Source organism: Lagenorhynchus albirostris, chromosome 9 (assembly GCF_949774975.1).
Source record: "Lagenorhynchus albirostris chromosome 9, mLagAlb1.1, whole genome shotgun sequence".
NCBI classification, from domain to species: Eukaryota; Metazoa; Chordata; class Mammalia; order Artiodactyla; family Delphinidae; genus Lagenorhynchus; species Lagenorhynchus albirostris.
The window spans coordinates 69383822-69407929 of NC_083103.1; the positions used below are offsets into that span (position 1 = coordinate 69383822).

At 47.6% G+C, this 24108-nt stretch overlaps 1 protein-coding gene across 1 annotated transcript in view; it reads right to left on the reverse strand.

Moving 5' to 3' along the window:
* Positions 1–20556, reverse strand: part of VSTM5 (V-set and transmembrane domain containing 5) — a 28977-nt gene extending 8421 nt beyond the window's left edge. Inside the window, exon 1 of the mRNA XM_060160229.1 lies at positions 20410–20556. Within this exon, the coding sequence (XP_060016212.1) occupies positions 20410–20500 (91 nt within the window). The 5' untranslated portion in view covers positions 20501–20556. The remainder of the gene's footprint in view (positions 1–20409) is intronic.
* Positions 20557–24108: the final 3552 nt, after the last annotated feature.

Here is a 24108-nt window from a genome sequence, read left to right on the forward strand (position 1 = left end):
ACTGTAATTTACTTAAGGCTTTATGTGTCCATTGCTTTATTATCTATTTATTATGTATTTTAAAATCCTTCTCTTTTATTTTTTACAGGAGTCAGCAACATGCCCATGTAGCTAGGAAATGGCAAAGGTGGGATTTGCATGCAGTTCTGTCTGTTTCAAAACCCACAGTTTTTCCACTCTACTTGGTGACTACTGATCTATCATCTATTTATCTATATTTTCTGATTTTCCTGACCTCACATATGAGCAGCTGGGATTATGATTACCGTCAGATTTGGAAAACCATACTTAGAACTAATGACAAATCTCGATCATCAACTATTTGTATTACATGTACATCCTGTGTTAACCATGTTAGTCAAGGTTACTGACAGACCAGTCTCCTGGGAGAGTAGCAGCCCTTTTAATAGCCTTAGGGACCTCCATTTTGAGCCTTTCAGTTATCTTGTCCCAAGAAATGGCAAAACTGAAAAAAAAAATAACATGCCCAAGTTTCTCAGATGCTGACACAGCTGGAAGCTGGCCAACTGGTCCTTGTTAGCTTCTATATTTTCTTTTGACTAGAAAACCCTCTTCCTAATCTGACAAATTAATCAGGCATTTAACTAGGTTTTAGGAACAAAGAGTTCCTCTTCTTCCTGACACATAGAAGTTGGAATAAATGGTCTATGGCAAAGATGGAACATGAACAGTTCCAAGAGTTTAAAGGCAAACTGCTTGTCAACTGTTTAAAAAGTTGAATTAATGAGTAACCACTCCTGCACCTCATGCTAAAATCATTCCCGAACAAGTCCAGAGAAACTTAGTGGCTAGGCCAATAGTCAGACCTGGCTCAAGTGTTCTACTCAAGGAGGTTGGTGCAATAAATTAGATTTTACGTGTACAATGGATGCCAGGCAGCCCTGAACAAGAATGAACTTTGTGCAGACAAGGGAAGATGTCTGTGACATGTTACTCAGTTAAAAAATAAATTTATAGAGCTTCCCTGGTGGCGCAGTGGTTGAGAGTCCGCCTGCCAATGCAGGGGACACGGGTTCGTGCCCCAGTCCGGGAAGATCCCACATGCCGCGGAGCGGCTGGGCCTGTGAGCCATGGCTGCTGAGCCTGCGCGTCCGGAGCCTGTGCTCCGCAACGGGAGAAGCCACAACAGTGAGAGGCCCGTGTATCGCAAAAAAAAATTAAAAAAATAAAAAATAAAACAATATGCTATGATCTTACTTACATTTGTGTAACTATGTGCTAATATGTATATATTTAGTATGGAAAGGTGTTGGAGTAATATATGCTATATTAACAGGGATTATCCGTTAGAGATTGGACGGCACCAGAAATTTTCCAAGTTATATATTTATATCATTTTGCATTTTCACATTGATTAAATTGATAATAAGACAATGTTTTAAAAATCATTTAAAGTTCTCCTGATTAGACCAAGATATCTGGTGAGCAAAGTTGTTTAAAAGTTTACCTTGCTTTTCGTCTTTACTTGAATTCTATGTGGAGAGAAGAGAAAAACTAAATTCTACCTATTTCCCAGAAAGATGTAAATGCTTCCTTTAAGGAAGAGGTCACGTAACTGAAGACATTAGCAGGGCAGAAGTCACTGGAACCTGAACCAAGGGGCTTCTGGAAAGCCTGATCTCCTAGAGCTGGTGACACCCCTTGGGAACTATTCAAAGAGAAAGTACCAGGCAGGTGAAGCCAGCTACTGAGCAACAGGCTGGAATCTAATACTCTAATCTAATCTAAAAGGAGTAATCCTTACTCCTTTTCTTACAAGTAAATTACAGAGGTAGCACTTTGCTGCTTTTAAAAATGTATTATTTAAGAAGGATATATTTCCTGAAATCACAATAAAGGTTAATACTGTTCATACCACAATTTGGGGGGACAACAGCATCAATTAAAGGGGAGACAGATATTGCCTGCCATGGAGGATACACCTTAATCAAGACAGCTCATTTTTTAAAATTAATTAATTTATTATTATTATTATTTTTTGGTTGCGTTGGGTCTTCGCTGCTGCGCTGGCTCTCTCTAGTTGTGGCGAGCGGGGGCTACTCTTTGTTGCGGTGCGCGGGCTTCTCATTGCGGTGGCTTCTCTTGTTGCGGAGCACGGGCTCTAGGTGCGCAGGCCTCAGTAGTTGTGGCGCACGGGCTTAGTTGCTCCGCGGCATGTGGGATCTTCCCCGACCAGCGCTCGAACCCGTATCCCCTGCACTGGCAGGCAGATTCTTCACCACTGCGTCACCTGGGAAGTCCCAGGACAACTCATTTTCATCTCACTTATCTGGAAAGCCACTTATCCAGCCAGTGTGATCATCAGATGAGAACCAGGAAACAAGCATCATCGTCAGTCATCAGCATCCTTATCGAGACGGTAGGCAACTAAACTAGAAGTCAGAAAGCCTAGTTTAGGGGTCCTAATTCAGAAGTACTGGAGCAGGTTGGTGAAGTGATGAGTCACATCACAAAAGGGTTATTCCAGGTGCGGTGAGGTGCGGTGGAGATACCTGATGTGGGAGGATCCACACAGGTTCACCCTGGGGACCTCTTAGCTGTCGAGACCTAGAGACGGCGCCTTCACTGCTGAGAGCCCCGGCTTCCTCCGCGGTGGAATGAGGACTGGGAAACCTCAGGAGGAGGGCTGTGAGGATGAGGTGACACAACACATGTAAGGCCCAGCGGGGCTGAGCACAAGGTACCCGTCCAGGAGCTGCAGTCCCCACTGCTCACCCCTCTCCGTCAGTGTGTCACCAGCCTCAGGTGACCAACCCTCACGGTTTGCCCAGGGCTGAGAGTCTTTCCAGGATTCAAGAGTTTCAGTGCTAAAATCAGGACAGTCATGGGCAAAACAGGACAGCTGGTCGCCCCATCTGAGATTCAAAGAAACGTTGAAGAGCAAAGAGAAAACTCTAAGGTAGACAACAGCTGATTTCTGAGGCACCCAAGGGGGCTCCACAGTGGGGGTGTAGAGACAGCCAGCTCTGGGTAGACAGAGAGGACAAAAGCCCTTCTTCCCTTAACCCTTTGGCTTCCGAACACATCTCCCATGAGTCAGCAATCTCACCGCATCCCCTTTTTAGTGGGGACCACCCACCAGTGATTGAGCCCAGCCCCACACTTGCCACGCTTCCTCCATGGCAGGGCACTGGCTCGTGGGCGCTGGCCTGGTGAAGAGTATATCATCACCCCCGTTTTAGAGAGGAGCAAGGTCAAGCCACTGAGGTTAGGTAGTTCGTGCAATGTCACAGTAAGTGGCTGAGTAGAGATGGAAATCGGGGTATTCTTCAACTGTCCCGATAATAAGCCAGGATGTTTGCAGGAGCTGGGGAATGGGGAAGACATCATTACAGTTGAGGCTTGAAGAATAAGATTTCTTTTTTTTTTTTTTTTGCGGTACGCAGGCCTCTTGCTGTTGTGGCCTCTCCCGTTGCGGAGCACAGGCTCCGGACGCGCAGGCTCAGCGGCCATGGCTCACGGGCCCAGCCGCTCCGCGGCATGAGGGATCTTCCCGGACCGGGGCACGAACCCGTGTCCCCTGCATCAGCAGGCGGACTCTCAACCACTGCGCCACCAGAGAAGCCCGAAGAATAAGATTTTGAAAGGGAGGAAGGGTAATCCCAGCTAAGAAAGAAATGAGCCCACCTAGAGGAGCATGATGGATCCTCATGTTTGGGACCTGGTGAGTAAGAAACAAAGATGGGCTATACCATGAGGAATCTGTCACAGGCTGGGGATCAACCGAAGGAATTATCCGCGGGCAGTGAGGCCCTAGGATGGCATTCAAGTAGAAGCATGGCATGCTCTAAACTGGGCTTAAGGAAGGGCAATCTGGCAGCAGAATTCACAGTTTTATCATCTACACACCTCACCTGCACGGCCCTGGGCTCACCGCATGTGCTTGTCCTATGCACCTTCAGGAGAGCTCATGGCTGGAGCCCAAACAGGTGGGAACAGCCTAAGGTGCTGAGTGTGGCCAGACCTGGGCCAGTCTCTGGCCTGGACTGGGGAGACGGGGTGGTGGGAGCAGCAGGAAGCACACAGGTGCGTGGCAGATCTGCCCTAGACTGTGAGATCTTTGCTGGGAGAACTCGTTTCCGATTCATCTCAGAAACACCAGTGTCCAGCACAGGTCTGGCACTTCATAGGTGCTCACGACATGCCTGTATGAAAGAATGAATAAAGAACAAACAGGGCTTCCCTGGTGGCGCAGTGGTTGAGAACCTACCTGCCAATGCAGGGGACGTGGGTTCGAGCCCTGGTCCGGGAAGATCCCACATGCCACGGAGCAACTAAGCCCATGTGTCACAACTACTGAGCCTGCACTCTACAGCCCATGAGCCACAGTTACTGAAGACTGCACACCTACAGCCCGGGCTCCTCAACAAGAGAAGCCACCACAATGAGAAGCCTGCACACCACAACAAAGAGTAGCCCCCGCTTGCCGCAACTGGAGAAGGCCCGCATGCAGCAATGAAGACCCAACGCAGCCAAAAAAATAAAAATAAATAAATTTTAAAAAATACTAGCAAACCGAATCCAACAATACATTAAAACAATCATACACCGTGATCAAGTGTGATTTATACCAGGAATGCAAGAACAGTTCAACATTAGAAAATCAATATGATATGTCACATTAATAAACTGAAGAATAAAAACCATATGCTCATCTCAACAGATGCAGAAAAAGCTTTTGACAAAATTCAACATCCATTTATTATAAAACTCTCCAGAAAGTGGGCATAGAGGGAACATACCTCAACAAAATAAAGGTCATATATAACGAACCTACAGCTAACATCATACTCAATGGTGAAAAGCTAAAAGCATTTCCTCTAAGATCAGGAACAAGACAAGGATTCCCACTCTTGCCACGTTTATTCAACATAGTATTGTAAGTCCTAGCAACAGCAATCAGAGAAGAAAAAGAAATAAAAGGCATCCAAATTGGAAAGGAAGAAATAAAACTGTCACTGTTTGCATGATACTATGCATGATAATATACAAAGAAAATCCTAAAGATACCAGCAAAAACCTATAAAGCTCATTAATTAATTTGGTAAAGTTGCAGGATACAAAATTAATATACAGAAATCTGTTGCATTTCTATACACTAAAACAAACTATCTGGTAGAAAAATTAAGGAAACAATCCCATTTACCATCACATCAAAAAGAATAAAATACCTAGGAATAAACCTACCTAAGGAGGTAAAACATCTGTACTCAGAAAACTATAAGACACTGTTGTCTTCAATGAAACTGAAGACAACCCAAACAGATGGGAAGATATACCATGGTAAGATGGATTGAAAGAATTAATACTGTTAAAATGTCCAAAGTATCCAAGGTTACCTACAGATTCAATGCATCCCTATCAAAACAATGGCAATTTTCTCAGAACTATAACAAATAATTTTAAAATTTGTATGGAAAAACAAAAGACCCCAAATAGCCAAAACAATCTTGAGAAAGAAGAACAAAACTGGAGGTATCATGCTCCCTGACTTCAGACTATACTACAAAGCTACAGTAATCAAAACAGCATTGTACTGGCACAAAAACAGACGCAAAGATGAATGGAACTGAATAGAGAGCTCAGAAATAAACCCATGCACCTATGGTCAATTAATCTATGATAAAGGAGGCAAGTATACACAGTGGAGGAAAGACAGTCTCTTCAATAAACAGTGCTGGGAAAACTGAACAGTTACATGTAAAAGAATGAAATCAGAACATTTTCTTACACCACACACAAAAATAAACTCAAAATGGATTAAAGACCTAAATGTAAGACCTGAAACTGTAAAACTCCTGGAAGAAAACATAGGCAGAACACTATTTGACATAAAACATAGCAACATTTCTTTGATCTGTCTTCTAAGGTAAAGGAAACAAAAGCAAAAATAAACAAACAGAATCTAAGTAAACTTAATAGCTTTTGCACAGCAAAGGAAACCATTGACAAAAACAAAAAACAAAAACACACAAACACCTGAATGGGAGAAAATATTTGCAAATGATATAACCAATAAGGGGTTAATATTCAAAATATATAAACAGCTCATACAACTCACTATAAAAAAAAACCAAACAACCAAATTAAGAAATGGGCAGAAGACTTAAATAGACATTTTTCCAAAGAAGACACACAGAAGGCCAATAGGCCCATGAAAATATGCTCAACATGGCTAATCAGGGAAATGTAAATCAAAACCACAATGAGGACTTCCCTGGTGGCACAGTGGTTAAGAATCTGCCTGCCAATGCAGGGGACACGGGTTTGAGCCCTGGTCTGGGAAGATCCCACATGCTGAGAAGCAACTAAGCCCATGCGCCACAACTACTGAGCCTGTGCTCTAGAGCCCGTGAGCCACAACTACTGAGCCCACGTGCCACAACTACTGAAGCCCAGGTTCCTAGAGCCCATGCTCTGCAACAAGAGAAGCCTCCGCAATGAGAAGCCCACGCACTGCAACGAAGAGGAGCCCCCGCTTGCCGCAACTAGAGAAAGCCTGCGTGCAGCAACGAAGACCCAACGCAGACAAAAATAAATAAATTAATTAAAAGAAACAATAATACATAAATATAAATATATATATATTAAAAAAAAACCCACAATGAGCTATCACCTCACACCTGTCAAATGGCCATCATCAAAAACTACAAATAACAAATGTTGGTGAGGATGTGGAGAAAAGGGAACTGTTGGACACTGTTGGCAGGAACGTCAAATGGTGCAGCCACTGTGGAAAACACTATGGAGGTTCCTCAAAAAACTAAAAATAGAACTACCATATGATCCAGAATTTTCACTCCTGGGTATATATCCAAAGAAAACAATAACAATAACTTGAAAAGGTATATGCACCCAATGTTCATAGCAGCATTATTTATAATAGCCAAGATATGGAAGCAACCTAAGTGTCCATCAACAGATGAATGGATAAAGAAAATGTGGTATAAATACATAGTTTATATTGAACATTAGCCCTAAAAAAGAATGAAATTTTGCCACTTGCAACAACATGGATGGACTTAGAGGGTATTATGCTCAGTGAAATAAGTCAGATAGAGAAAGACAAATACTGTATGGTATCACTTATAAGTGGAATCTAAAATATAAAACTAGTGAATATAACAACACAGAAACACTCACAGATACAGAGAACAAACTAGTGGTTACCAGTGGGAAGGGGGAGGGGCAAAATAGGGGTAGGGGATTAAGAGATACAAAGTACTGTATATAAAATAAATAAGCTACAAGGATATATTGTACAGCACAGGGAATATAGCCAATATTTTAAACTATAACTGGATTATAATCAATAAAATTTTTGAATGTTATATACCTGAAACTAATACTGTAAATCAACTATACTTCAGTTTAAAAAAAAGATAGTTGGTGATCAGAATGTTTTATAATCAAAATCTTATTAAGCCAGCAGTATATTTATTCATTTAAAAAAAATGAGGAAACTGGGGCTGAGTCACACTCTAAGTGTCCAAATCCCTGACAAGTAGAAAATCAGAGCTGAGACTGGAACCAACTCTCCTTTCACTGCTCCACAGCTGCCTCTAATAAGATAAGGCAATTTGAGTATAGAGGTGGAGTTTTTCACTTCTTTTATGTTTCCCAAAATAGCACATCACTCAGTGCTGGTAAGGACTTGGGAGACAGATGTGACAAGAAGCAAGAGTCTAGACCTGGGCTTTCCCATATGGTAGCTGCAAGCTGCAGTAGCTACCGAGCACTTGAAATTAGCTAGTCCGAATTGAGATGTGCTCTAAATGTAAAATACACACCAGATTTTGAAGACTTGGTACTTAGCATGTTAAACAGAATGTAAAATATCTCATTAATAATTTTTTATATTGAATATATGTGTAGAAATAATATTTTAGACATATTGGGTAAAACCAAATATATTAAAATTAACTGTGCCTGTTTCTTTTTTAATGTGACCACTAGAAAATTTAGAATTCTATACATGTCTTGCATGTGTGGCTCACATTATATTTCTATTGGATACCATTGGTTTAGACCATCACTCCTCCACCTGTTTCAGGAAAATCCTCTTCCCTTGAGTTTGTTTCACCCTCTCGCCTCCTCGTCATTGTGAGTGCTCTGTTCCCCCAGTCTCCTCTTCACTCTTCAAGCACGTTAGCAACTCTACTGCAAAGTATGGCATCATCCTACATACCTCTGGCATTAGGAGATTCTCCTAATTCTATTCTCCTAACATCTACAAGAAGATTCTCCCTCTACCTCAGTCTCCAGTAGAGCAGCCTGCACTGACCACAACCTTCTCTCCTTCCTGTTTACTGTTCAACATCTCCCACTGGCCTCCTCAGTCCTTCCACTCCAACTCTCTCTACCTTTCCCAATTCATCATTCTCACATCCCTCCCTCTCCAGCCTGGGTTCCATAGCCCATCATGTCCCAAACACTCTTGCCAAGATTCTTCAAACTCCAGTGGCCTCTGTCTTTTAATCACATCTACTAGCAAAACCCTCACCCTGGATCAACAGCTCTTCACTTCCTCTCTGCCCAGACCTGAGACCTGAGCAGTCAGCAGGGCAGGAGAACATCCCACGGCCAACACTCTCCGGAACAACAGCGCACACGGTTTCCGGTGCACATTCGAGAGGGCCCTCCGGACTGCCCATCTTAATGTATTGTTCACGTAAATTCACTCTTCCTTTCTCCCTGGTTATTATGTCCCTCCAATCTCTTTGACCTCCAAATTCCTCCTCATTCCCAGCAGATGACCTCGTCCTCCTGGGACACCACTGAGCACCGTCTCCTGCTTGCAACGCCCTGTGGTTCCTGGGCCACCACACTCACCCGATGTTCTCCTCAGCTCCTTTTCTGCCGGCAGAGAGGAAACGCCGCCCTTCTCCCCAGATGCCGGGAAGGCACACCTGCCTGTGGGGACAGAGGGTGGCAGGGGAGGGCAAGATGCCGGCTGCGGAAGCTCTGGAATCCGAAGACCCAGGTACTGTTTCAGCTGCGCCAGGCCCTAGCTGAACAACGGCGCAAATCCCCTCCCCTCTCTGAGCCACTATTTCCTCATTTGTAATTAAGGATTATCATGGCTTGGCTGTTAAAGATTCAATTAAAATAAAAAAATGTAGGGCTTCCCTGGTGGCGCAGTGGTTGAGAGTCCGCCTGCCGATGCAGGGGACGCGGGTTCGTGCCCCGGTCCGGGAAGATCCCACATGCCGTGGAGCGGCTGGGGCGGTGAGCCATGGCCGCTGGGCCTGCGCGTCCGGAGCCTGTGCTCCGCAATGGGAGAGGCCGCAACAGTGAGAGACCCGCGTACCAAAAAAAAAAAATGTAGGTGAGAGAGCTTGACGGCCAGGAACAATTCCAGGGGGCACAGGAGCTCCCTTCTCTGATTTTTCACCCAGACTCAATCCAGTCTCTCCCCATTCAACAAGCATTCGGGAAAGTAAGTCAAGGGGACTGACACTGATGGAGCACCAGCCCGGAGTCACACACGCTACATGCAAATCCATAATTAGCTCCTTTGGCATCTGATCAGCTCCACCCAATCTCTTCTCAGAGCCCCGCAGAGAAGGCCCGGCAAACCCACCTCCCCAGCCAGCAGACTGGACCAAGGGGAACCACCTGATCTAATCTAGTTATTGTCAATCTTTGAATATTAGACCATTTGGGGAAGCTTTTAAAAATCCTACCCTGGACTGTGAGTTTAGAATCTTTGGGGGTGAGACCAAAGCCTCTGTGATTTTTAAAATTCCCCACATGATTCTAGCGTACAGCCAAGACTGAAAACCACTGAACGAACCCGCCCTAAGGCGTTAGCAGCTGAAGCCCAGACCCACTTCCTAGGGGCATTTAACAACACCTAAACCGAAGGAATGAAGGGCCATTGTGTGAAAAAGGAATGTTTGAGGTCCTGTGACAGCCTTTCAGCAAGATATTTGGGGGAAATGGGCTCTTTCTGGCATCCCTCAAATTTTATTACATCTGGTCCTATTTCTAGAGATGCTTTTGGGTTAGGGAGGAAGAACGAGCGACCTAAGTATTTCCCTTTGCCTCCTCTACTCTCTGCAATGTTATAAGACAATGGTTCTCAACATTTAGTTGTATCAGAATCACCTGGAGGGCTTACTGAAACAATTGCTGGGCCCCATCCCTAGTCTCTCATTCAGCAGCTCTGGGGTGAGGCCCCAGAGTTTGCATCACTAACAATTTCCTAGGTAATGCTGCTGCTGGTCCCAGGACAACACCCTTAGAACTTTGGGCAAAGGGGGCACTGAGGATGCTGCTAGGATCCCTGAAAGCTGGCCCCTCCTCTCCTTCCCGAGCACAGTTAATACCACTTCTGCCAGCCAGGGGAAGAGCCTCTGCTGCAGAACTTCTCATCTTGGAGAAGGGAAGACTTGAGACACCCAATCATTGCCAGAATGAGGACCAGTGTGTAAAGATTGAAAGAAGATGGGTTCCGGTGAAGAGAACTGAGAGCGTGTGTGTATAACGCGTGCATTCATAGACCTGGAGTCAGGCAGACTTATCCTCAACGTTTAAGTCTGCCAATAACAGCTGTGTGATGTGGGGTAAATTTGTTTCTTTCACTCTCTGTTACCGAACCAATGAAATAAGTATACTATAATAGGGTCATGCCCACCTCCGGCAGCAGAATGAAGTTTAAGGGAGGCAAGACATATAAGGAGCTTATCACAGTTTCTAACACTTGGTACCCATTCAATCATTATTGAACGATTATTCTTCAAAGAACGAGAATTCTTTGAAGATGCACTGAGCTGCATATTGAGGTAGTGAGCTCCCCATCCTGATGGGTGTGTAAGCAGAAGCTGGAGTTGTACCAGGGACTGAAGCAGTAGATCTGAGACTGGGAGCTGGAGTGTTGAGTGAAGGACGCTCGTTCTTCCAGCCCAAATTACATAACACGTATAGAACTTGAATCAGCGTTTGTAAATCTGTGATCCACTTGTGGAGGTGTGGCAAGAGATTGGGTAACCTGAAATTCCTCCCTGTGGAATTCCTTCCGGAATCTTTCTGACTTAAGCAAGAGCCACCCTTGCTAGAAAGCCAAACACTTTTCTGAATGGTCACAGGCTATGGTCAAGTCACTGCTGTGTTTCTACTCGGATGTCAAGGAAGCCAGGTATGGCAAAGGTGGCTGCCTGGCCCTGCCCAAGCTTGGGGGATGGGGTGCTGCTGGGTTTTACCTCTGCAGATCTGGGCTGCAGGACTTATGGTGGGCCTGAGTCAGTGGCCAGCCTGGGGAACCAGGAGGAGGGGTGCTCCTCAGACACTTCTGTGGAAATGTTCCACTTCTGTGTGGAACAGGAGATCACCCTGGATCAACAGCTGTTCCACTGTGTGGAACAGGAGGATGAAGGAGGAAATGAGGTGGCTGACCTCCCAACAATTCTTTTTACAGGATGCCTGAAGGCTCTTGGAAGAGGGGTGTCGAGTGATCAAAAGATAATTCAGGCACACATGTGACTGGGTACCACAGTTAGAGTACAAAGCTCCTCCTTCAACGAGACTAAAGGGCCAATCCCTCTTCATCCTACAGGTCTTAGTTTAAACATCACTTCTTCCAGGAAGCCTTCCATAGTCCCTCAACACCAGGTTAGGGGTCCCAGCTCTGGGTTCCCATGGCTCTCTGTCCCTCTCTATCAACTTATCCCTGTCCATTGTAATTTCTCTTAATTAATGCTCCATCGTCCCAGATCAACTTTCAGCTATAAACACAGGGGCTGGTCTATCTTATTCTTCATTGACTCCCCCAGGCCTGGCACAGTGCCTGGCACTTTGGGCTTCCCATAAACACCTGATGAAAGAATGAATGTCTTTAGGCAAGTCTCTCAACCTCTCTGAGCCTCAGTTTCCCCATCTATAAAATGGGGCCTAATAATACCTATTTGCAGGATTACTGTGAAGTTGCATGGAAAAGCAGCTGTTACAGTGCTTGGCACAAAGTATGTGGTGTTCAATAAACAGTCACAGATATTATTGCCTTGTCATTGTTATTAACAATTATAAAAGGAGGTACTGGCTTTTCTTCTCTTCAGTTGGCTAGAGGCTATTATTAGTGATCTTTCTAAACTACACATCTTGCTGGGTCTCTCCTGGTTCTGAAAGACCTAAAAAGTCTCGCCTCAACCTTCTTTTCCTTCCCCATCTCCCAAGACTCCTTGCCATCCCCCAATTCCAGTTGCACCAAACTGTGGACCACTCCCCACTGTGGCTTACTCCCTCTAGCTCAGCTCAGATCACCCATCCCCATTCTCAGCCTTCTGCTCACTCCTAAAGGCCCATCTTAAATGTCACTCCTCTGCCAGGCCCCACTCGGCTCCCACAGCTGGCTTTGCGTTCGTGTTGGATGAGTGACTGCCCATCTCCCCCGCTAGAAGGAGCAGGCGAGCACACACTTAGGTGCGAACCGCCAGCACCCCAGCCGTGTGTGACATGACGGATGGCTCATTCAAACTGGGGCTGTCAAACTGAATCGACAGTCTACCTGACATAACAAGCTCTGGTTCAAGGACTCCTGAACTCCCATCCCAGAGTATGCAGAAGGCCTGCTTGATGGCAAGAAGGAAGAGAGGGTCTGGTGTTCTGCTTTGGGGCATTGGCCTCCAAAAGGAATGTGCTCCAGTCCCACAGTGAGCCTGGGGTGGGGATACTGCAATCGGACAGAAGGGCAAACAGCCAGAGAAGGCTCACGTTAGGTCCCCTGGCCAGTGTCTGGTGCCGAGGGACCCACATCTCCCTCCTGATCCCCTGGCACTAGTGTAAGAGTCTATCAGAGGAAATATTCCAGCACTTAAGATCCAAGACCTTCCCAAGCCCCAGTCCTTTAACTGTTAAGACAACTTATCAGATTGAATATGAAGAAATTGACCAGAGCTGAAAAACCTGACTTGACTAAAGAATTGTCACCCACTACTGGCCCCAAGAACGAGAAGGTGGCGGTGCGGTGTCTGTGCTCATTATTTCCTGTCGCTCAGAACCTTCCTCCACCTCCCGGCTCACCTGGCTTCCTCCTACTTTGCCTTCGAGGCTTCTTCTTTGAGAAGACTCCTTCTAACTCTCAGCTGAGCTAAATGCTTTTCTCAGTACTCCCTGGGCATCTGACCTCAAATCATCTGGGTAGGATCTGACCTCCCCTCTGGGTCATGTGATTCCCCCCACTGCAGGGACCATGCTGAGTACCCCTGGCTCCTGGCATGGTGCTCCCAACACAGTAGGTGCTCAGGAACCATTTACTGAACCAAACCAAACTTCAGAGCAAAGCAGCCTTCTCTCTTGACCTAAGCCCGGTGGCAGAGTATCATGGGTTTGTCAGGATTAAACTACTAATAAGGCATAAGCGAGACTCCTCTGCATTCAATGCTGGGTGTTCTGAGAACAGAAGATGGGAGAAAGGTGCACTGTTCATGCCCAGCTCTTTCCTCAAGATAAGATGAATGGAGGGGACATGGAAATGGTCTAGTCCAGGAACTCTCTGCCTGGCCACACATTAGAGTCACCCCAGGAGCCTAACTTGAAACAGTGTTAGGTCCTGCCCTCAAAGAGACAGATGTAACCATCTGGGGTAGGGTGTGGGCATCTGTAGGTCTTACAAGCCCTCCAGGAGGTTCTCATGTGCAGCCTTGGCTGAGAACCACTAAACAGCCCACCCTCCTGGCCCTGTGCTCTGAGAGAATGAAGGTGACCCCATATACAGGGCTTACTGCCAGCACGGGACTGGAACCAGCCCCTCAGGCCCTGCCCCTTCCCAGCTGGGGACTCCCCAGGAAGCCCCAGAGCAGCGGGGCTCCTCTGGGATTAGCATGTCACTGGCCTGAGCTGCCCCTAGGGATGTGCCTCAGCAGGGGAAAGGCCACTGTGCTCCCTGGACCACAGTAAACAGCAGGAATGTTCTGTGCTCGCTTTACGGTCCAGTGTGTCCTTTCCCCTTTGCCCACAGGGCTGACCGGTGCCTTCCCAGCCCAGCAAACCAGTTACGGGAGAAAATCATTGCCCAAATTCATACTTGCCAATGATGCCTCTCTCCCACTCCAATTTCTGCTAGGTAAGTAAATACTTTCTGACCCTGAGACTGTGTTCCAGGGAAAACCCAGGTGCAGGCAGCCCAGTGTTTGAGAGCACAGGCTACGGGGGTGCAGTGTCAGTGGGGTCTCTGAGTGGGGGACCAGTAGGTGCCTACCAAGGCAACTCTCCCACTTCCCCACTTCCTCTTCCTTCGCTTAGCACACCCAGACCCTGCCAGGCCCCAAGAGGATGCATGAACCTAGGGGTTTTTTTTTACTTTTTTTTTTTTGGATAGGGTTTTGTTGCTGCGCACGGGCTTTCTCTAGTTGCGGTATGGGGGCTTCTCACTGCGGTGGCCTCTCTTGCTGCAGAGCACAGCCTCTAGGCGCACGGGCTTCAGTGGTTGTGGCACACGGGCTCAGTGGTTGTGGCACACGGGCTCAGTAGTTGTGGCTCACGGGCTCTAGAGCGCAGGCTCAGTAGCTGTGGCGCACGGGCCTAGCTGCTCCGCGGCATGTGGGATCCTCCCAGACCAGGGCTCGAACCTGTGTCCCCTGCATTGGCAGGCAGATTCTTAACCACTGCACCACCAGGGAAGTCCTGAACCGAGTTTTTGAGCACTTGCTGTATGCCTAAAACTCTCTTCTCCACCCTGTCCTGCTGTATACCCTTACTCATCTTTCAAGACTCAACCTCACCTTCTTCATTCCCGTTCCCCAGGTAGGAGGATGCTTCCCGGTGACGGTGACTGACAGAAGCAACACACATTCGGGAAGGACTCAATTTCAGTCCAGGCTGACAGAGATTACAGCAAAGTTATTTATTTATAACATGCATCTTGACTTTAGATATATCGGAATATTAAAAGTAAAAAAAAAAGTCTTAGAGCAGATGAAATAAATAGGTGTCCTTAAGTCCTGGGGACAATGGAGAAAGGAGAATCTCCTGACTGCAGCCCCTTCCTAGACCAGCAGAGAATATACTCAGGACTCCCTTGGAGACCAGAAATGAAGAAATTTGGGTGACTTTCTGGTTGATTCCGCCCCTCCCTCAATAGCTTCAGTGTAATCCCCCAGGCATTTTTTGAGCACTACCCCCAAGGGGAGGAGGTGTGTGTGCAGGGGGTACCTGTCAGCCTGGAGGTGGCCCCTGGCCTTCCTCATCCTCCATACGATGTGCATATCAATAGCACTGCAGTCAGCACCCTGTATGAGGGCTCTGTTCTCCCCGCAGGGAGGGCTAAAATCTGAAAGCTGACATGTCCATCAGAAGGGGGCTAGCTAAGGAAGAAGCAGCATGTGGATACAATGACATACGGATAGCAGTTGAGAGGAAGGAGCAAGATCTAGGCTATCAACATGGACAGAGCTCAAAAACTGCTGTAAGAAGGGAATTCCCTGGCGGTCCAGCGGTTAGGACTCGGCGCTCTCGCTGCCAAAGGCCTGGGTTCAATCCCTGGTCAGGGACCTAAGATCCCACAAACGGTGTGGCATGGCCAAAAATAAATAAATAAATAAATTGCTGTAAAAAGTAAGTTGCTGAGTAACAAGCACAGCATGACTGCATTTTTTTTTATTGCATTTTTAAAAGCACACCCAAGCACCACTCTTTTGGGTGGGTACCTTTATAGGTATGCAAGACCATTGTCTATAAATCAGAGAGGACAGTGCAGAGAGAGACCACGCCTCATTTGTTTCACCTGGGCCAGTGCAGAGCCCGATACATCATAACTGCTTAGTAACTGTGGACGGCCGCATAGGTGACCAGTGGGGCCTTGTCCTGGCATGATGGATCCCGGTGTCTCCCCGGGGTCTCCAGGGGATACCTCCAACACCGGCTCTCCCTCCCCTCCCATGGCAGCTCCAGCTAAGCCAGAACCCATAGCTCCATCTGGCTGTGGCCGCTTTGGCCTATCAGCTCCCTCCCCAGACCGAGGCTCAGCCCCCATGCTGCTCCTCTGTGCTACTGGGCACTGGGCCATGAGTGACTCAGTGGGGCTAGCTCCTCCATCCCTGGCTCCACCCTGGTAAGGTGGGGATGTTAAAGGGCACTCGTGTGTGTGCACGTGTGTGGCTGTGTGCGCATGCTGGGGGAACGGGCTGCTTTTTAGAAGCTGGGGTTGGAGCACAGGAAGCAAGCTGACTTGGCCTGGGCCATTAGCTAAACTTTCCTACTTAACAATAGGTCCTACTGTATAGCACAGGGAAATATATGCAATATCTTTCCGAATGGAAAAGAATACTTAAAAAAGAATATATATATATGTATGTATGTATATATATACATATATATACATATATATATATATGAATCACTTAGCTGTATGGCAGAAATGAACACAACATTGTAAATCAACTATACTTCAATTAAAAACAAACAAACAAAAAAACCAACAACAAAAAAACCCAAAACTTTCCTGCTTGAGTCTTGGATCGTCTGCTTCCAAATGAGCGGGTGCACTGATGAGGAGGAGGCCTGATGGATAACTTCCCATGTTGAGAGCTGAGAAAAGAAATGAACAAGGGTCCTAGAAAAGCGTCCACCTTGGCCAGGTGCGGGAGGCCTGCCAGCTTTCAGAGGGGATATGCCTTTAAGTCCCTGTCTTATTCAGCTTGAGCTGTTATAACAAAATACCAAAAACTGGGGGGCCTAAACAACAGACATTTACTTCTCACAGCTGTGGAGGCTGCGAAGTCCAAGGTCAAGGTGCCAACAGACTCAGTTCTCGGTGAGGACCCTCTTCCCGTCTTGCAGATGGCCACCTTCCTGCTGTATCCTCACATGTAGAGAGAGGGAGCGCTGGTCTCTTCCTCTTATTATAAAGACACTAATCCCCTCATGGAAGACCCTCCCTCATGACCTCATCTCAACTTAATTGCCTCCCAAAGGTCCCACCCACCTCCAAGTACCATTATATTGGGAGTTAGGGCTTCAACATATGAATTTCTGGGGGACACAAACATTCAGTCCATAACATCCTGCCCTTGGCCCTCAAAAATTCATGCAATGAATTCTTGCATGCAAAATACATTCATTCCATCCCAACAACTCCAAAAGTCTTAACTCCTTTCAGAGACTTGGGGTATGATTCATCTTAAAAGAAAATTACTCTCCAGCTGTGAACCTGTGAAACCAGGTAAGTTATGTACTTCCAAAATGCAGTGGTGGGACAAGCATGGGATAGACATTCCCACTGCAAAAAGAAGAAATCAGAAGTAAGAAGGAGTGACGGGTCCCAAGTGAGCCCAAAACCTAGCAAGGTAAATGCCGTTAGCTCTTTGGTTCAATGCTCTGCCTTTAGGACCCACTGAGACAGGGGTGCACCCTCACCCCTGCAGCTCTGCTGGGCATTTCCATGTCCCCGGGAGACTCTGCAAGGCCTCCATCTTGCCTGTTGAAACCAAGGCAATGCCCCACCCCTGTCTTTTGAAACCGAGGAGACAGCTCTGATGCTGGCTGAATTGTCCTCAGAGTCATTCTTTTCTTAGCCTGAAAAATAGTGTACACAGCTAAACAGCGATAATACAGTCAGCCCTGTAGGGTCTATCAAATCTGACAGCCTTCCCTCATTCCATTCTGTCTTCACCCTCTTCAGTTTCACTGGAGTTGTTTCTGCTGGAGTGGCTGATTAGGCCCGTGGTTCACACCCAGGCTAATCTTATCAAACAGTGTTTGGCCGCAATCTACGTCTTCTCTTCTGAACATGCTCTCTTTTTTCGTAACACAGATAGGCTGAGAATTTTCCACATCTTTAAGTTCTAGTTCCTTTTTGCTTAAGAATTCCTCCTTCAAGTCATTTCTCTCTTCTTGCATTTTACTATAAGCAGACAGGAGGGACCAAGTTGCTCCTTCGACACTGCTTAATATCTCCTCAGCTAAATATCTAATTTCTCATCACTCCCAAGCTCTACCTTCCACAGAACACTAGAACATGAACATAGCTCAGCCAAGTTCTTTGCCACTTTCTAACAAGGATCACCTTTTCTCTGTTGTCCAGTAACATGTTCCTCATTTCCATCTGAAACCTGACCAGAATGGCCCTTAGAGTCCATATTTCTAGCATGTACTTCAAAACTCTTCCGCTTCTACCCATTACTCAGTCCCAAAGCTGCTTCCACATTTCTGGGTGTTACAGCAGCACTTTACTTCTCGGTACCAATTTCTGTCTTAGCTTGGGCTGCTATCACAGAATACCATAGACTGGGTGCCTTAAACAACATAGTTCTGGAAGCTGGGACATCAAGATCAAGGTGACGGCAGATTTGGAAGACTCTCTTCCTGGCTTGCAGAGAGCTGCCATCTTGCTTCGTCCTCACATGGCAGAACGAGATAGAGAGAGGGATCTCTGGTGTCTCTTCCTCTTCTTATAAGGACACTAACCCCATCGTGGAGGCCCCACCATCATGACCTCCTCTAAACCTAACTGCCTTCCAAAGGCTCCACCTCCAAATAGCATCACATCGGGGGCTGAGGTTTCAACATGTGAATTTCAGGGGGACACAAACATTCAGTCCATAACAGTCCCGTTTATAGAGAAAAGGCCTCAAATGCAGGGTGTTTGCGTGTTTGTGTTTGTGGAGCATGCTTTCACACAGACTTCAGTGTAAATAATGAATATCTGACTTTCTGGGTGGAAGCTTTGGGCAGAGCCTGAAGAGGCAGAGAATGGAGGGAGCTGGTGAGGGGGAGAAGGCCCCCTCTACATCATCAGTGCTGGCGTGGAAGCACAGGCCCCCATCAGGCAGGTGCACACCCACTCACTATCCTTAAGGGGTAGACTCTGGCTGGCACTGGACAAGCGCTGGGAATCTGTCTTCCTGGAGTTTACAGCTTTGCAGGAGTCACTATTCAATGGAGAACTGCAAAACTTTGACCCTTCCTCCTGGTTTTGCATGTGCTCCCTCTTTACCTAGGACGCGCTGTGTTCCCTCTGCCCCTTCCCCTGGCTGCTCCTGTCCATCTGTCAGTGGGTAGGTGCAGCTCCCTTTGGGAGGCTTGGCCTCATTCCCCTGAGCCTCGAGGGCTTCCAGAACTTTGGCACTTCCTGCCTCTCAGGACTCGCCGCTCCAAGCCGGCACTCTTGTCTGCTCGTCTGAGGACAGGACTGTGAACCATGGTAGCCCCAGTACGACTGTGGCCTGCTTCCTGGAAGCAGAGGGTGCCACGAATGAGTGAGTGAATAGATGAAGCATACACTGTGGTGAATCGTTGGTCCTTGAATGCCTGGGACAGCTGTACAGATGTTGCATGAAAATGCCTGATTGGAAACACATGTTGAAGGGTTGAAAAATGATAGAAAAGGTCACTGCAAGGCCAAACACACCCACCCACCTGATGGACTAGCTGGCTATTCCTTGCTCCACAGACAGCCAGAGGCACATGCCCCCCTCCCAGTCCTTTTGGGTTTCTGAGATCTGCAGCTGGGCTCTAGCTAGAGAGGCGTTAAGGTCAAGCGTGCTAGATTGCCCAGGGTTAAATCCCAACTCCGCCACGGCCTAGCTGGTGACGGCTGTGCATCAGTTTCCTCACTTGTGAAACAGGGATGAGAGTGGCACTTTTTTCGTAGGGTTGCTCCGAGGATTCAATGAAAGAAGTGTTGTCAAGCCCCGGGGGCAGTGAGCGCAAACGTGCTTAGTAAGCACCGCCCCTTACTATAGACCCTCCCACCGCCAGTGGCCCGGCACTGGTCAGTCTCCACACTTCAGATGACTAATCTGTAAAATGAGAATGGTCATAAGGATCACGATTAAATGAGAAAGCAGAACTGCATTCAAATCTGTGGTTTGGGTCCATGGTAGTCTGTGGGGCTGTGCGTTACCTGCAGACTCACCAAGCCGGGGGATTCCGGGGACAGCCCATCCAAACCCTCCGCTCCGGGCAGAGGAGTGAGGACCACCGCCGGCCTGAGGGATTCTGGCCCCAACACCCAACCCAAACCTCTACAACCCTTCCTCTTCGAGACAGTCTGCTGGGGGTTCCTCTGAGAGGTGGGGAGGCCTACAGCACCAGGGACCAGCGCCGGGGACCGGGGAAGGCGCAGGAAAGAGAGGGGGAGGGTCCCCGCAGTAGGGGGCGGGGCCCGTGTGCCCTGGGGGTCGCGGATGCCTGGGCTGCAGTCTGGTTATTCCAGGAAAAAGAAATAAAAAATGCTGCAGAGGAGGCGGCCACCGGGCCGCGCCGGTTATCTTCCGGGCGCCTTCCGGCTCTGATAACGCCCGGGGCGGGGCGCGTACCCAGAGTGACCCGGGAGCCGGTCTGGGGGATCCTCGCCGGGCCGGGTCCCCGCTCCAGGCCGCGCCCAGCCCCGCGGAAAGCTGTGGCTCGCCCCGCGCCCCCCGCCCCCCGCCCGGTCCGGCCCTTGCTTACTCTGCAGACAGCGGGCAGCGGCCAAGCAGAGGGCGAAGACTCCCAGCGAGAGGCCGTGGCTCTTCCTCCTCCGGCTCGGCAGAGGCCTCATGAGCAAGCCCCGCGCGCCGCCGGCCCGGCATTGGCGTCCCGGGCGGCGCGGCGCGGCGCGGCGCAGCCCCGGCTGTGCGCTCACGTGGCAGCCGCTGCAGCTCCTGGCAGCCCGCCCGCCCGCTCCTCCTCCGCCGCTGCCTCCTGCCTGTCCTGTGAGGCCAGATGCAGATGAGCTGGTGTACTCTGGTTGAACCAGTTCCCAAGAAGTGGAGAAGGAAGAGGAGACGGGCGGGAGGGAGGGAGGGAGAGAGAGAGAGAGAGGAAGCAGTTGGAATGCACACACTCAGAGGTAAATAATAGCAAAAAATGAGTAGTCTCCTTCCGTTCACACCCACTTGACTGGTGTTGATTCAAGATTCAGCTGGATGCTGGGTGGCAGAAGGAAGGGAAGGTATTAGCTGTTGCCTGAGGACCAAGAGGGACCATCTAATGGTTCCATGTGAAATGAGAAGGCTTTCAGGTAGGTGAAATGACAGCCTAGGGTGAGAGGGGTGAGAAGAGGACAAGGGAGCCTCAGGCTGCTCGGGGTGGAGCCACTGGACAGTGATGATAGCTATCCACCATGTACCATCCAGCCATCTAAACACCATCCATCCACCCATCCATGCATCCACCCACCCAACCATCCATCCATCTATACATCCATCCACCATCCATCCACCATCCATCCACCCATCTATCCATCTACCATCCACCATTCTTCCATCCACTATCTACCCACCCCCCATCCACACCTCCATTCATCCATGCATACAAGATGTGTTCACTGAGAGCCTACTTATCTGCACAGGGCCTGACACGTGGTAGACAGTCATAAAATATTGGTGGATTGAAGCTGGGCACTGTGCTAAAGGTTGGGGATACACCTATGAATAAGATAGAAGTCTTTAAAAATCCTAGTGAGGGGTAGGGCTGGAAAAACAAGCAATTGCTGTACAGTGCATATGTCTCTTTGATAAGGGAGGCCCGGTATGCTATGGGGACTCAGGGCAAGAGTAATTAACCCTGGGGAGGGAGAGTACAGGGTGGAGGAGAAATTAGTATTGATCCCAGCTAGTCATGAAATTCAACTCCAGTTTGTTAAAACTAGATTTTCTAGCCTTCTTTGCAGCTGGGGGTAGCAGAGTTGTCCAGTGCTGGCCAGTGATGTTAAGGGAAGTCTTCTTGGGGTGTTTCTGGGAAAGTTTTTGCTTTTTTTTATTTTAATTAATTAATTAATTAAATTATTTTTATTTTTGGCTGCATTGGGTCTTCGTTGCTGCACGCGGGCTTTCTCTAGTTGTGGCAAGCGGGGGCTACTCGTTGCAGTGGGCAGGCTTCGCATTGCGGTGGCTTCTCTTCTTGAGGAGCATGGGCTCTAGGTGCACGGGCTTCAGTAGTTGTGGCACGTGGGCTCAGTAGTTGTGGCTCGCGGGCTCTAGAGCACAGACGCAGTAGTTGTGGTGCACGGGCTTAGTTGCTCCGTGGCATGTGGGATCTTCCCAGACCAGGGCTCGAACCCATGTCCCCTGCATTGGTAGGTGGATTCTTAACCATTGTGCCACCAGGAAAGTCCCTGCTTTCTTGATAAAAGTGACAGATAAGGCTAGGGCTGCCCCTCTCCCTTTCTTCCTGCCTTGAAGACATCATAACGTTTAGGTCTGTGGCACCTATCTTGTATCCATGAAGTTACATGGATGAGGACGAAAGCCATCATGCCAAGTAGGATGATGGAGCAGAAAGATGGAAAGATAGAAGACCATGGCAGTCCGGCACACTTTCCTGTCTCCTTCTTCTGGTTCCTAAGGGGGACTCCTTGCCAATTTCATGTGTTCTTGGTGAGGTTGACAGTAGTGGTACCCTGCCGACCGCCCCTGGGTGAGCTTGTGAGCCAGGCCGACCAATCAGAGTACACTTTTCACCAGCCAAAGTGTTTGGTTCAGGGATGGTTGGACAGGGCCCTCAGAGTCTTCCCTGGGAATGATATGTGGTCATTGTTGGGATTGCTAAAATGAGAAGATATGAACCTGGGAATACTGGGAATATTGGAAAGGCCCTGAATTAAGCATGAAGCCAGATGGTACAAACTAAGCTGGGAGCTGAGAAGAGAGATAGAGCCCTCATGACACGGATTGAGCTCTGGGATTCTGCACACTAGCCTTTGCCAGTTATGAGCAAATAAATACCCTCTTTTGCCTCAAAAAATTAAAAAGTTGGATTTCTCTGACATAAAATTGAGAAAGTCCTGACGCATACAAGGGGTCTTCTTGACAGTTTTCTGTTTTTTTTTTTTAATTCCATGTAAGGGGATTCAGGAATCACTTGCATTCATTTATTTATTCATCAAACTGTCATAACATCTGACCCCGTACCAGGCTACATGCTAGGCCCTGCAGCTCCAAAGATGAATAACTAACTCATGGCTCCTGGTACCAAGAAACTCACAAAGTAGACAGCATGATCCAGATTGAGAAAGGCCTCCAGGTATATGGGCTCTTCCTGCTGAGGCCGAGATGAGAGCAAACTGGCTGTTTTCCTCACTGCCATGTACCTGGCACCTGGCACATGAATTAGAAAAACTGTAGTCTGAGAGATGTTAAGAGAGCAGGAAAAATTTCATGAGATCAAGAGCTGATAAAGGCTAAAGTGACTCAGTGATGCTCTGAGTTCCTGTCCTGCCTCTGTCACCCACCAGCTCTCTGGCCTTGGAGAAGTAACATCAACTCTCTGGACCTCTGAGGGGGTTGGGCTGTATCAGAAATGCTCAACCCTGTCTGCACATTAGAAAAAAAGCACCGCAGCCTGGGCCTCACTCCAGTTCAACTAAATCATATTTTCTGGGGTGGGGCCCTAGCATTAGTGTTTTTTGAAAGCTCACTGGATAATTCTAATGTGCTGCCAGAATGGACAAACACTGCTCTGGGCTAGTTAGAAGCTTCTTGTGTCATATTCAAATGATACTTTGATCTGAGTTTATGGAAGCCTTTATATAGAGTAGGATTTCATAGAGGAGAGGAGGGAGATAGCATGAGTTCATTTAAGCCCTGATTATATTTACTATTTCATTTGTTCATTCTCTCCTACCTTCCTCCCTCCTTCCGTTCCCTTCCTTTCCTTCCTTCTTTTCTTCCTACAACTTTTAGTTAAGTGCCTACAAGATCCCAGGCATGGCAGTAGTCTGGTTGGGGCAGAGAGGGAGGAATAGGGAGAAAAACTAGAAAAGCATGTTGGGACTAAGATTTGAGGGGTCTGTATACTGATACTGAGGATGCTTGTTTTTGCTATAAGGGTATAATTCAAGATTCATACTGAGTATGAAATGTAGGCTTCTCCTTTGAAATCTTTGACATAAACTATCGCCCTCAGGTATTTGGTACCTATTCTCACCAATCAACCACTTGGTTAAAAAAAAACATCCACCAGTGTTTATTTTCTCAAAACCTTAGGAGCCATTCTTCACTTCCAGAAGAAGAAAATGATGTGTGTTTATAGCGATCTAGCTTTATGACAGCCATATATATCCCCATATAATTCTCATGTTCAAGGACAGCCCTGATTTTAAATATGCTCTTCCAGTGAGACCATATATCTTGGTGTTCAGTTTGGCAAAATTGATGACCACATTTA